At 46.0% G+C, this 12,964-nt stretch overlaps 1 protein-coding gene across 1 annotated transcript; it reads left to right on the forward strand.

Annotated features, from left to right (window-relative positions):
* The first annotated feature begins 4,680 nt into the window (after nt 1-4,680).
* Nucleotides 4,681-9,771, forward strand: BAMBI (BMP and activin membrane bound inhibitor). The gene is made up of 3 exons (XM_064636439.1): nt 4,681-5,013; nt 7,859-8,149; nt 8,968-9,771. Exons 1-3 carry the CDS (start codon nt 4,938-4,940, stop codon nt 9,384-9,386), a joined length of 786 nt encoding a protein of 261 aa, XP_064492509.1. The 5' UTR covers nt 4,681-4,937; the 3' UTR covers nt 9,387-9,771.
* The last annotated feature ends 3,193 nt before the right edge of the window (nt 9,772-12,964 follow it).

The following is a 12,964-nucleotide window of genomic DNA, read 5'->3' on the forward strand; positions in this document are numbered from 1 at the left end:
GTTTCACTGGGGACACTCTAATTGCTACTGAAAGTGAGCAGGGAATAGTGTGCAGGCCTCCATCCACCTCTTTGAACTGCCCCACTTATGGGGATAAAACTCCCTGGGAGTTATTAACCTTGTGGGAACCTGCTCGGCAGCCTGTCTGTCACAGGGGAGCGGCTGGGGAAGGAGCCAGCCTTTGGGCTCTGCATAGCCTTAGATCCTGAAATGGCTACTTGATTCACTAAATCCATGGCCAGACCCAGAAGTGGGAAGCCAAAAGAATTGCACAGAGTCATTTATGTTCACTGCCCCCTGGGCTTTATAGCGAGCTATGCTAGTTTAAGCCTTAATTATTTTTTTAAAGGCAATAATCAGCATAAATAAAGGTAATTCAGTAGAATTAACTTGTGTGTATCATAACCAAAATGGTAGCAAAATAATTGAAAAAAGCTAGTTGGTTGTTGGCTAGTGTTGAGCAGTTAACAAAAAATCCAAACTACGCTAATTAATATTGCTCCAAAGATGCTTTAAACAGTCCCAATGCTTTTAACTTCATGTAATTTCCAAATGAGAAATTCTTAGCTGAATCATAATTGCAAGGTGCAAAAAGGAAGATATGGTGTGCAAATGTTGCTTTTGACACAATTTGAAATGATTCCAGTGTGAAGTACTAACCTTTCCTTGCTGGTGAAATGAGCATCTTATGTGGCAGTGCCAGCAAATGCCAGTGTGCACATTGAGCACTATGGAAATACTCAGCTCCCTGAGGAATGTGGTTCTCCCCAGGACAGTGCTGCTGTGATGCCTTGACTGTAGAGGTGAATGTAGAAAGGATTTCCAAATTACAGCTGTTATCCACTTCTATTTTTGCCTATTTTTTTTTTGGCGGGGGATGGTTGAAAGGTTCAAACAAGCAAAGAATACTGCAAAAACACAGTTGTTTGATACAGACTGAGGGAATGGTTGCATCCAATCATTTGAGGGAAATGGTGGTGAGTTGCCAGCATACCAGGCAAGTTTATAGAGGGGTGAGGAATTTGTGATAATGTTCAAAGCTGCCAGATGAAGGAATTACTTTTCACTCCAAACTGTTTTTCTAGGGTGAGTTACTTAAATCCAGGGCACCTGCAGGCTGAGGTTTTAACTTAATTTAGTCAGTTTTGCAGGCACGCTGCTGCGGTGGCACATAAACAATAGGCAGTAGCAGCAGGGAGAGGCATTAATGCCATTTCATGTGAAAAAGAGACAGGGAATATATGAAAGAAGCAATACAAAGAGAGGAGGTTGAAATTTCTAAAGCTAGGTTCCCAGAGCCAGAGTGGAGCTTTTCTCTTGTTCAAAGTTATGTACTCAGAAAGTGCTGCCACGCTGACCTCTGTCTTGGCTTGTCTTATTTTCCTCCTTGACGTAGGAAAGGCCTAAACTCCTCATGGCAGCCATCCTCTCATGCCTGTGCTGGGTCTCTCAGATGTATGGACCTTCTGGAGAAGGTGGTGGTTGTGGTTTAGCGCTTCATTGGAAGCATTTCACCAGCTGACATTGGGAAGGAGACTCTTGTATAGCTGCACAGCTCACATGCTCCTGATGGAAAATAGTGAGCCTTTTCTGGAATGCGATTGTAGGGGAGAGCAGGGTCTGTCCTGAGCAGCTGCTTGCCAGACAGGAGAAATCCTGGTCTGGAATAGTTCAGGACACTGGATGCTCATCTGAATTGATGAGCATCTGAATTTTAGAAGGACTCATCAGTTCTAAAGTCCTCCTGCCAGAATCGTGGCTCTGCAACTACTGGCTTGTGAAATGAAGTAAAAGAACCAAACAAACATTTGTGTGGCCTGCAAAGACTCATTGGACAAATCTCTTCTTTTAGTCGGCAATTTCATCTTCTTGAAGACAAAATTTTTCATTGTGACAGAGTTTTGAGCTGATGCAGAAGAGAATGTGCTCCTATGAGATGCTTCCAAAGCAGTCCCTTTCCCTGAGGTGCCCAGAGGCTGATTTTGCAACCAGGTCCTTCTGTTCATGTTGGCTTCAAAGGCCTTCACCGTATCTGGTAGGAGGGAGCAGCCCTGTGCTCTTGCAGGCTCTGACTACAGGCTGTGTAGTCCATTCAAGTGGAGGCTCCAGGCTGCTCTCCCATGGCTGCTGGAGACACGTAATGCAGCCTCAGGCTTCTGACGCTTTCCTTGATGGTTCCTTGTAGTCATTATCCCACATTCCTTCTGGTTGCAGAACATGTTGTTATTATTGCTTTGTGCTGGGTCTGTCTCCTGTCCCTTTTTTACAGGCCAATCTGGCCCTGTTGGCTCTTGCCTCTAAAACAAAAGCAAATTATCGCTGCAGAAGCTGAATTATCTTGTTTATGCTATGGTCTGTCAAAGGACCCCACACAACCCTTGCACTGCTCTCTGAGCAGAGTATCAGTGACTGAGGAGGCACAGTATGTCAGTCAAACCCTCCTGACACCCTGACTCGATCCACGGGTTCCAGAAGGGTCTTTAGTTTCTTTGGGGGGAACTAAGGCTGGGCAGTGATCCCTGCTGTACCTCCCTCACTTGTGGTATTTCATGCTTGTAGCATACAGAATTAGCAATTTTTTTACAGTAAATTGTACCTCACAATTCAAACTTGACAGCTGTCAATGAAATTTGCTGTTCAAAACTGATCTCGAGCACATTGCCCTCTGGTTAGTCTGTCTGTGCTCCCTTGGCCAGGATGTTTATAATACTCAGGGAGTCTCTCATGTTACTTATTGCAGTAATGTGGCTCCACAAATAAAAGCCATTTCCAGTCTGTCGGTATCACATGTAACAAATGAGATCTGCTAAATGCGCTTGTCACCAGTGGTAGGAACAGGAGAAACAGAATTGCACATGTTGCTGTAATGATTCTAAGTTATAATGAATGATATTTTCGGATGTTTGCAAATGAGTGTCTGATAGCTGGTGCCAGAGCGGGAGATACGGCTTGGCTGTTCTTGCTGTTTTTGTAATTTCTAAACAGAAATAAGAATTAGAAAATTACTTTGTGGTGGAGTGCAAATATGTATAACATAAGTGTAAAGACTGTGGTGCAGCACACGTGTATCTATCTTATACATATGCAAATGGCAAGATTCACAGTAAAACCATTATAATATGTGATGGCATCAGCACTAATTAGCTGGGGATCCAGTCTGTTCCTCTCTGCCAAAGTAAACTAGAGTTATCTCAGTCTCAGATTTCATATTTCCTCCTTTCTCTTTTAGGGAGGAATGTCTCTGTCACAAGGTATAATGTTCTCTATTGAAAATGTCTTTAAAGACTCACAAAAAATAAAAATTTTAAAGTAATTTTTGCTATTAACTTATTATCGGCACATCATCCAACAGCTTTAATTCTAGCAGCGGACCCAAATATTTAAAGCAGTTTGCCCATAAATGGGAAACAGTCAGTGCTGCAGAAACCAGGGCTTATAAAATGTAATGAGAATAGAAAGAAGAAAACTAAGTTAGCAAACAAATTTTAATTAAGGGACACATTTTTTTCAGGACCAACACGTGAAAGAAAACTGTCCAAGCTTAACATGACCTACAGGAGCTGTGTCAGAGCTCGGTGGTAGAACATCACCTTATGCTTCCATCCCCAATAGCTGTTTTTGGAAAGGAAATACTGGAAAGAGAATAGAGTTACTGCGGGGTATGTTTGCTAATGGCTCGGTCCCACGGGCCTGCTGTTGCTGCTTGGATGTGATAGCAGCAGGTAAGACCCTGCGGGGCTGAGCGGGAAACACAGAAGCCCCCAGAGCCACATGGTGTATTCCAGAGCGGCGTGGGGCCAGGGATGGAGATCCCAGCTGCACCCCAGTTCCAGCCGGCGCCTGTTAGCTCCGCACTGCGCCAAGCCCTAACTCAAGATTTCCACAACCTCGGAAAAAAAGCCCCGGCTGCAATGGAACTGCCGACGGCCCCGCTGTGACAACACTTCTGCACCTCGTACAGCCCCGGGGGTCGGGAGCGGACAGGCAGGGCCGGGCTGGCGACAGCGCCGGGGCAGCAGGAGCGGGCTGGAGGGCTCGGCCGCCGCCTGGTCCCGCTCCGGCGCTGCCCGTCATCAAGAGCCCGGGGCTGAGGAGCTGCCAATCCATCTGTCCATCCATCCATCCATCCATCCATCCATCCATCCATCCATCCATCCATCCATCCATCCATCCATCCCTTGATCGCAGCTCCGCCGAACTCGCAGCCAGGACGTGACATTTCCTCGTGGAACTCAGCGCTGCTGCCTCCGCACAGGACTATCTCGGGGACCCGGGAGAGCCTCAAACCTAACGCGGCGAGCGAGGCCGCCAGCGGCCGCTTTCCCCGCAGCGCCGCGGGGATCCGAGCACCCGCACACAGCGCCCATGCCCGAGCCGAGTTCAGCGGGCTCCCCCCCGCCCCTCCGCCCAGCCCGGAGCCGCCGCCGCCGCCCGGGGGCGCCGCTGGTGGGGAGCGCGCGGCGCCGCGGGTCGGGGGGGCGGGGCGGGGCGAGGGGAGTCCCCGCCCACCTCCGAGCGGCGCAGCCAATGGGGAGGTGCCGGGCCGTCCTGCCCGCCGATCTCCCCGCCCACTCCCGAGAGATGTAGCCAATGGGGAGGAGAGGCGGGGCAGGGGGCGGGGCGACCCTCGCCGGGCCCGGCCGTATTTACAGGGCGGGCGGCGGCGGCGCCGCCGTGTCAGTGAGGCAACACTCGCTGGCGTAGCCGGCGCGCCGGCCGCTCCCAGCGCTGCCGCTCCTGCGGACCGGGCCGGAGCGGCGAGGGGAGGGCGAGGGAAGGCAGAGAGCCGCGGCCGTTCCCCCGGCCCGCCGCCGCAGCGGTGGCCGCGCCACGGCTCTGCCCGCGGGCGAGCGGCTCCTCGGCGCTCCGGTGGGGCAGGGGCGGGCGGCGGCTCGGCCGTGCCTGCGCTGCGGGCTGCGGCGAGCGGCGCCGGGTAAATGGATCGCCATTCCAGCTACATCTTCATCTGGCTGCAACTGGAGCTGTGCGCCATGGCCGTCCTGCTCACCAGAGGTGAGGGGGTGAGGAGGCCGCGCCGGGGCGAGCGGGGTGCCCGGGGGGCTGCTGCTGCCCGAGGGCAGCCGGGCCGACGCTGTCTCGGGGGCCCCTCGCCGAGCCACTGCTGACGGCAGGAGCCACCGGGTCTGCGCCTACCGCCCCGTCCTTCCCTTGCCCTCCCTTCCCACCTGGCCGCCGGTGCCGGTCAGTCCGGGCGCGGCCCCGCGGGTGTCCCGGCGGCAGCGGAGGGGCGGCCCCGTCGCGGCCCGCCGGGGCTCTGTGGTCGCGGGGGCTGTGGGGGCTCTGTGGTCTGTGGTCTGGCCGCCCGGGGAGCGCCCTCCCGGGGCAGAGGCGACCCGCTGGCTGCCGGTAATCGCCATGCTCCGGGGAGGAGGTTAAGGGATAAGTTAGCGCGGTGGTGATGTGCGACAGTATTTATTTATTTTGGAAGGAAGGCTGTAATTAACCCTAAATAACAGCCTTGCAGCGTGCAGGGGGGAGCCTGCTGGCCCCATCAAAGCGGGCAGAACAGGGAGTGACTGAGTGATGTGAAGTCGCAGATACTGAAACTATGTGCCTGATAATGATATAATTAGGGGATCACAGACTTCTGGCTGCTGTTGACTTCAAAAGCTTTAAGAGAAGCCTGCAGTCTCTCCTGTAGCCATCTTGACTAAAAGCAGACATTTTTCTTTAATAGCTACATACAGTAACAAGAAAGAGGAGGGAACAGAAGGGCATTGTTCACTGTTTCAAAATACTAAATACCCTTTCTGGCCTTTTGCATAGAACAGGAAGAAACTTTATGAATTGACAGAAATACAGTTTTAATACAGTAATACAAAGTCCATTCTGTTTCACTGAAAACGTGGCTTTAATTAAAAAGCAGTTGAATTAACCTGATGACTAGCCTGTCAGATTTTGTTCGTAAGATTGTCTTAAGTCAATAAAACATAGATTTTTAAACGTGATTGTATAAGCAGTTAAAATGAAAATATGTGTATTGTTTCACTTTATTCCCATGCTGTGCTGAAACTCATGAAAGGACTGTCAGCTCTGGTACTGTGCCATGTTTGCATCTTACTTTTAACTCATACAGTGAGAAAATTATGAAGAGTATTTTTCTCAGAGAGGGTAGGGGGAAGACCTCATATGGAATGCTTAGAAAACGATTGAGTCTTTTTTTCTGTAACATGCTGGATGACAGTGAGTGTGAATTCATGAAAAATTAGGTTACTTAGTCTAAAAGCCCAAGGGAATTGGACTGGAGACAGTGAGACACTCCATCATTTGGCTTCTATTAAGCAGAGTTATTAAAGAGCAGCGGGAACTTCAAGGCCTGGAGCCTGCAGTAGCATTTTGGAGAAAGTATTAAAGTGGCCCAATGAGGGGAAACTAACTTGGTTGGGATGATTTTTAACATCTTGCAGAAACAGTTTTGTTTTAGGTATAGGTGGCAAGTAGCATCATAAGAAGGGGTGGCAGCTGGGAAACCTGTAGTTTGATTTTTGAATTGCTGACTGTAGAAGGAAGAAATCTGACAATTTGATCGACTTTAAAAGCCTTGGTGCCACTGTAATGGCACGTACAACGGGCACATCAGAAGTAGTTTTAAGTCCATTCTTCCAAGGATGACTCCAAAATCTGGCTTCCTCTTAAACCTTGGCTCGATGGCACATTGAATTATGTTTGAGTTGCAACTTGCCTAGAAAGAGTAAGTTTTCACTACAGCACAGGACATGTTTAATTCGTACCAGAGCAGTTTGGAGAGCACAAAATGAAGAGTTTTATGAAGGGAACCTTTTTATCGCTTCCTTCAGAAATTTTTGAGGTTTCCTGAGATTTTTTCATAGAGCCGGTAGAGGATTTTCAATCCAAGTGTTTCCCCTTTTTGACTGCATGTTGGATTGCATGTGAAATTGGAGAGAGGAAAGGGGGAGCTTTTAGCCTTGTAATTTCACCCCATTTAATGACTTTAAATTTGAGTTGAGAGACATTGCCTCTGAACAAAATAACTGTAAAATGGAACTTTTTTTTTTTATATAATACTGATAAAAAAGCCGTTTTTCATGAATAACTACTTAAAGAATTTCTTTCTTTCTGGAGAAATTACAAATAGTTGCTCAGTTTCACACAGAAAAAACCTTCCTGACTGGGAGACTTGGATGGTAATGGTTCTAGCTAATAGCTTTATAAGGTGTTAGCTAAACCTGTTAAATTTTGGCACAGTATTGAGAGGTAATAAAGAATTCAGCAGTTCCGATTTTTTTTTTTTCATTTGTCACATAAATATTTAAACCTGGTATTTTTGTTGTGTGCTTATGCCCGGTTAAAAAAAAAAATATTACTTTTATAAAAATAGAATGCTGTTCCTGGAGTAATGGTTAAAACATAGATGTGACTTTCTTCTAGGACTGAAGGTGTGTGTTGCTTTTAGAACTGGGATTTCGCTTTAAATGCGGTTAAATGCAACTGCTGACAGCAAGTGGAAGTAGCTATAAAATGGTCTTGTTAGTTATTTACCTTCAAAAAAAAAGCCACTGTAACATCCCCCACCCCTACTCTCCCCCAAGTCCCTGTTTTAGTGAAATGCTTTTGCTTTAATTCAAAGGACCGTGGTTCTAGTAATTAAAGCGAGTGCCCCAAGGCACTTGCAGGGATTAAGGTTACAACGAGGTAAGCACTGTACAGTGATGGGAAGGAAACAACCCAGGCTCTTTTGGATCTACAGTCTCTGGGTGTACCTCAAAACTGGCACTGAGTTTGGTTGTGTGATCCTTGTGGCTAATAAGAATATCTAGTGAGGTGTCCTTGGGGAACCAAATTCTTACCTATCTTACACCTTTTTTTTTTTTTTTAGGTGAGATCAGATGCTACTGTGATGCTGCACACTGTGTTGCAACCGGCTATATGTGCAAATCTGAGCTTAGTGCCTGCTTCTCCAGACTGCTTGATCCTCAGAATACACATTCCCCGCTTACTCATGGCTGCTTGGACTCTATTGCAAGCACAGCTGATATCTGCCAAGCCAAACAAGCACAAAACCACTCTGGCACCACCACCATGTCCACATTGGAATGCTGTCATGAAGATATGTGCAATTACAGAGGACTACATGATGTTTTGTCTCCTTCCAGGGGCGATACTTCAGGTAGGGCAATAAAGCTTCAGTGAAATCTCTCTTCTGGCCATCAGGCTGGCGACAGGCTAACCCTTGTGTGTCTGCTGTTATTGATTTAGTTGTTAATGTAAGTAGAGACACCAGAGAGAGGAGTGGGTGGCTGGATGCGGGGGAGCATCTCGGCCAATTAGCTTTTTTTATCTGCATTAATATTGGAAGTCTGTCGGAGGGCAGAAATTGTGTGAACAATTTCTATTGCATTTCTGCAACCTTTTGCCTTGGCATGGCTGGGTGCAGACAGTAAAAAAAAATCCTGCGCCACTAATATGGCTGCAGGCCTTGTGCCAAGGTGAAGGAGGAGTTATTTTGGCAGGAAAACAAGTTTTATGGACACCTGCTGTGGTCCAATTGGTACTGTACAGCTCAGTGTGTTTTCCTTATGTATCCAATGTAACCTGGAAAAGAATCACATGTCTCTGTGTCACAAACAGCATATAAGTTGTCTTCCCTCTAATAAAGCAGACATTTTGCCTGATCACATTGACCTCAGAGCATTCTGTCTGTCCCCCTCCGCCGTTAGAAGTCTCTCTTGCCAACTTTTGACATTACTTCTAAGAATCAGTGGCAGTGATTTTCACTGTGAAATCAGCTCTTGGAGTAAGAAATTCCATGTTATAAGCCGCCTTAGAAACTCATCTTTTTTTCTTTAGCAGGAATATTTTCTGTAGATACTGCAGAGTGTAGCTGTTGCTCCTTAAACTTGTCAGTGTGGGATTTAGGGGAGTTGCTTATGTGTAAACCAGTGTAAATAAATCCTGAAATAAGCTTCACATCTTTCCCCTTTTCAGGACAAGGGAGCAGATACCAACATGACAGCAGCAGGAATCTCATCACCAAGGTGCAGGAACTGACTTCTTCAAAAGAGTTATGGTTCAGGGCAGCTGTAATTGCTGTTCCTATAGCTGGTGGGCTGATCTTGGTGCTCCTTATCATGCTGGCCTTGAGGATGCTCAGGAGTGAAAACAAGAGACTGCAAGATCAACGACAGCAAATGCTCTCCCGTTTGCACTACAGTTTTCATGGACATCATTCGAAAAAAGGGCAGGTGGCAAAGTTGGACTTGGAATGCATGGTGCCTGTGACTGGTCACGAGAACTGCTGCATGACCTGTGATAAAATGAGACATTCAGACCTCAGCAATGATAAAATTCTTTCGCTAGTCCACTGGGGAATGTACAGCGGACATGGGAAGCTGGAATTTGTATGACCAATTATTTTTTAATCTGAGCTGAACTTGCTCTCTGAACTCTAGAAGAAGGCCTTTGGGTTCTGCTGGACAGGAGCACTTTATCTTAAAACAAAAACTCTCATAAATCATCTTTGAGAAACAAAGGACCTCGCAAACAGAAACTTGGATATTTCTTCTGAAGGATTCCAAAAGTTGTCTTATTTGCACAGAGTAAAATACACTCAAATGTATTGTTTGCTTCAAAGTTATGAAAGCAAAAGTTAGAAGCTGTAAACACTGTCACCAGGGTTATCTGAACTGTAGGGAGCTGAGAACCGAGTTATTATAATAAACTGTGTGCAAGCTCCTATGTTTCCTGACTTATTGTAAAGATTTTTTTAAAATATATATATTTTGTCTGAAACTTGCTTGTGGCTTTTGTTTTGGAAAACAGGTTTTTTCTGGGGTGGTAGTGGGAAACAAATCAAGGTCATATGCATGGTAATGCCGTGCATAACAATTAGATTCTGAAAACAGACTCTTTTTCTACTCCATGAAGGAAATTAGGTGGTTATTCCAGAACGAAGGTGGCAGCTATATTGTTTAATACTTCAAGTAACAGTGAACCTACATCCTCAGTTCCTGGCTGTTGAATTTTTTTTCATAAACTCAATGAATTCTTCCAAAGCTTTGTGTGATAACTATTTCTTCTTCTCTGTTGATGAAGAAAGACTTCCTTTCTCTGTGCAAACCATGTCAGAAAGAGACTCCTAATTCTTTATAGCCGGTTTTCCTTCCTTGTCTCACTATTCTTGTTTCTATGATCTGTTTTCCTTTTACACCTTTTACACTCTAACTTTTGGGGGGAGGAGAGGGAAACCCCAAAACCACACTGCCTATTCAGCTGTGGTTTGCTTTTTTCTTTTCTTTTTTTTTTTTTTTTTTTCCTGTTTATAGCCCTTCTGGGCGTAGTGGAAAGCATCTGCCTTGCTCTTCTGTCGTGTAACTAAGTATCACATGCTGCTACTTTTGTGTGGGACTGAAGTATCAACAGTGTTCTTTAATCTCTGGCTCCTCCTTTATGCTCTTGCATAGGTGGCTTTTCTTCCCTGCCAATATTTGTGCATTTAGTTGTTTCTTACTCCTGCAACTAGTTGGCTTCACTTGATCGTTTCATTTATTCAATGCTTTGTTGCTAAAAACAAACAACTTCTGGATTATTCAAGGAATTTATTGTATTTATTTTTCTTGCTTTATTAGACTTTGCAGTAATTAAAGTAGATTTGCTTAAAAGGCTGATGCCACATCATGGTGAAAGAAGCATCCAAAATGCTGCTGCAGAAGATAAAACTTGGCAGGAGTCTACTATTCATCTATGTTTTAAACAGCTTTAGAAGTGCTTCTGCCTCCTGTTCTGGCTGTGATGTTGAGCTCCTACTATTGCCAGGAGTGAAAAAGGGAATGGCACACACGGGGTTACAACAACCTTGCAGCAATGCTCTGATCCCGAGTACTGTTTACTGTGGTAGATTCCTTTGGGATATGCAGCCTGAAATGCAAAGGGATGTAAGCAAGGAAAATCTGTCCCTCTAAGTCATAAGCTGGCGTTCCTGAAAGTACACTTAAACTATGCAGTAGGGTTGTTGTTGGAGATAAGTTGGTCACTTTGCTGTGCAAACAGAGGTATTGATATTGCAAACTTACCCCTACAGTTAAACACTCACACCAGCCAAGTGCAGTGAGAGCCTCGGGAATGCCAAGGTCCCACCGTGCCCATGTTTGCAATATTAAAGTGCAGTTTAGAAGGATTAGTTTCTTCTGTGTACCTCAAGCTGCTGACCCTTTTTACTTCCTCAAAGTGCCTGTAGAGTTGCTTTTAATGCAAAAAATTGTATTCTCTGATTTCTACCTCCTGCTGCTAACGTTTAAGAAATTACATGGCCATAACTTCTTTTGGAATATGGCCTGTGGTCTTCTGGCTGACCTTTCAAAGTGCTGCTTTCCTATAAGAGCTCTGCTCTTCCTTTGCACTGATCTGAAAGTCTAGGGCAGTTGTCTGCTCCACCAAGTGTATTATTTTTGGGAATGGCTGACTGGGAACTTGATGCTGAAAGAGACAAATACTGTCTGTCAGGCGTAGCTGCACCAGTAGTTACTATGACTAGACAAGTTAGAAGATCTGATAGCTGAACCTTTTAAGTGCTTTCTCCAGGAATCAGATGGAGCAGTTGTATAGTCATTTAAGCATCCTGTGACCTTCACCACTCATTTGCTGCTGATTTGAATACGTAAGGGCCTATTTATGCTTGCCATTAAAAGGCTAGTAAGACCAGGATGCTCTAATTGGCCCCTTGCTGTGGAGATGTTTTAAAGAAGAAAAGATCTTGTTTGCCATCCCCTGCAGTCATGGGAGCAGTGCCACAGAGTCGCTGAGGACGGGGCTTGAGTTCACAGCTCCCGTCTCCTGGGGTTGTTCTGTTACCTGTTGGAGTACATCTAGTTAAGGTGTGGTAGCTGATATGGCTTAGAAGTTTCTGGTCTATGAGTCTTCTAAGCTACTAAGACGAAAATTAACTCTCTCCCAGCTGAAACCGGGACAGTATGAAATTTGTATTTCCAATTTATTTTAAAGCCTCTGTATTCAAGAAACTATAATGAGCTCTGGTGTCTGTCTGGCAGCAGCTATGTGAGTTATGGAACGAGCCCCAAATCTTTTCACTGAAACTACTGACTGCAGAGTCCGAAGGGTGTCGGAGCAAGCAGTAGACAGCTGCATTGCCGATTAGTATTTCTGTAGTGGCTGCTTATGTAGCCTACAGACCTCAGCAGCACCAGCTTTCCATTCAGAAAACTTGTATTCCTGTGACAAGTAGGGTCTTTGATGATGTTCCCTGCTGCTGGGTGCTGTACCAGCATGGAACAAGTCCTAGACACCCACTGTACCCAACCTAGTGTTACAACAGATATTAACAGCTGAAGAGCCTGGCCAGAGCCTGAAGGCTGAAGAGGTGAGACAGTAAGCAAAGGCTGTCCTTTTCAAATGCATTTGAGTTAAGAGCCTGGATTTGCCATTGTGCTACACACTCTCGGATTTCCCCTGCAGACAATAACAAACGCTCCTTTCTTTGAAACCCCTGCAAGCCTGAGAGTGTAAGAAGGGCAGCTCTCTCTATTTCCAACTGAGAAGGTCTCTCGGATTGGAATAAATAAAATCAAAACTCCACAATTTAGTATACCACGTGCCTCTCTCTTTCTTCGATTCTTTCCTCAAAACACTAATGGTTGTGGCTTTTCTTATGTCTCTGCCTCTCCTGGCTTTGCGAGCTGCTGGGTTGGTATGTCTCCTCTTAACTCCTGCTGAACTGATTCTATTAAAAACCCCTTACTCCACAGGGGGCTTGACCTTTTTCTGAAATACCAAATGCGTCTGCTTTGGAAATCACAAACTTCTCCTCTAAAGAGCTTGTAAATCTGGTTTCAATATTGAGTGATTACAGGCTGTGCAGAGAGCTTGAAAGTAAGCAGCCACTTCTGGTAGCAGACTGCTGGAGCTGAGCTGCCGGAGCTGAGCGCGACTCTCATTTTTCACCCCAGTGTGTGTTTAACATAAAACCACT

The sequence above is a fragment of the Pseudopipra pipra genome, chromosome 1, assembly GCF_036250125.1.
Source record: "Pseudopipra pipra isolate bDixPip1 chromosome 1, bDixPip1.hap1, whole genome shotgun sequence".
NCBI lineage: Eukaryota > Metazoa > Chordata > Aves > Passeriformes > Pipridae > Pseudopipra > Pseudopipra pipra.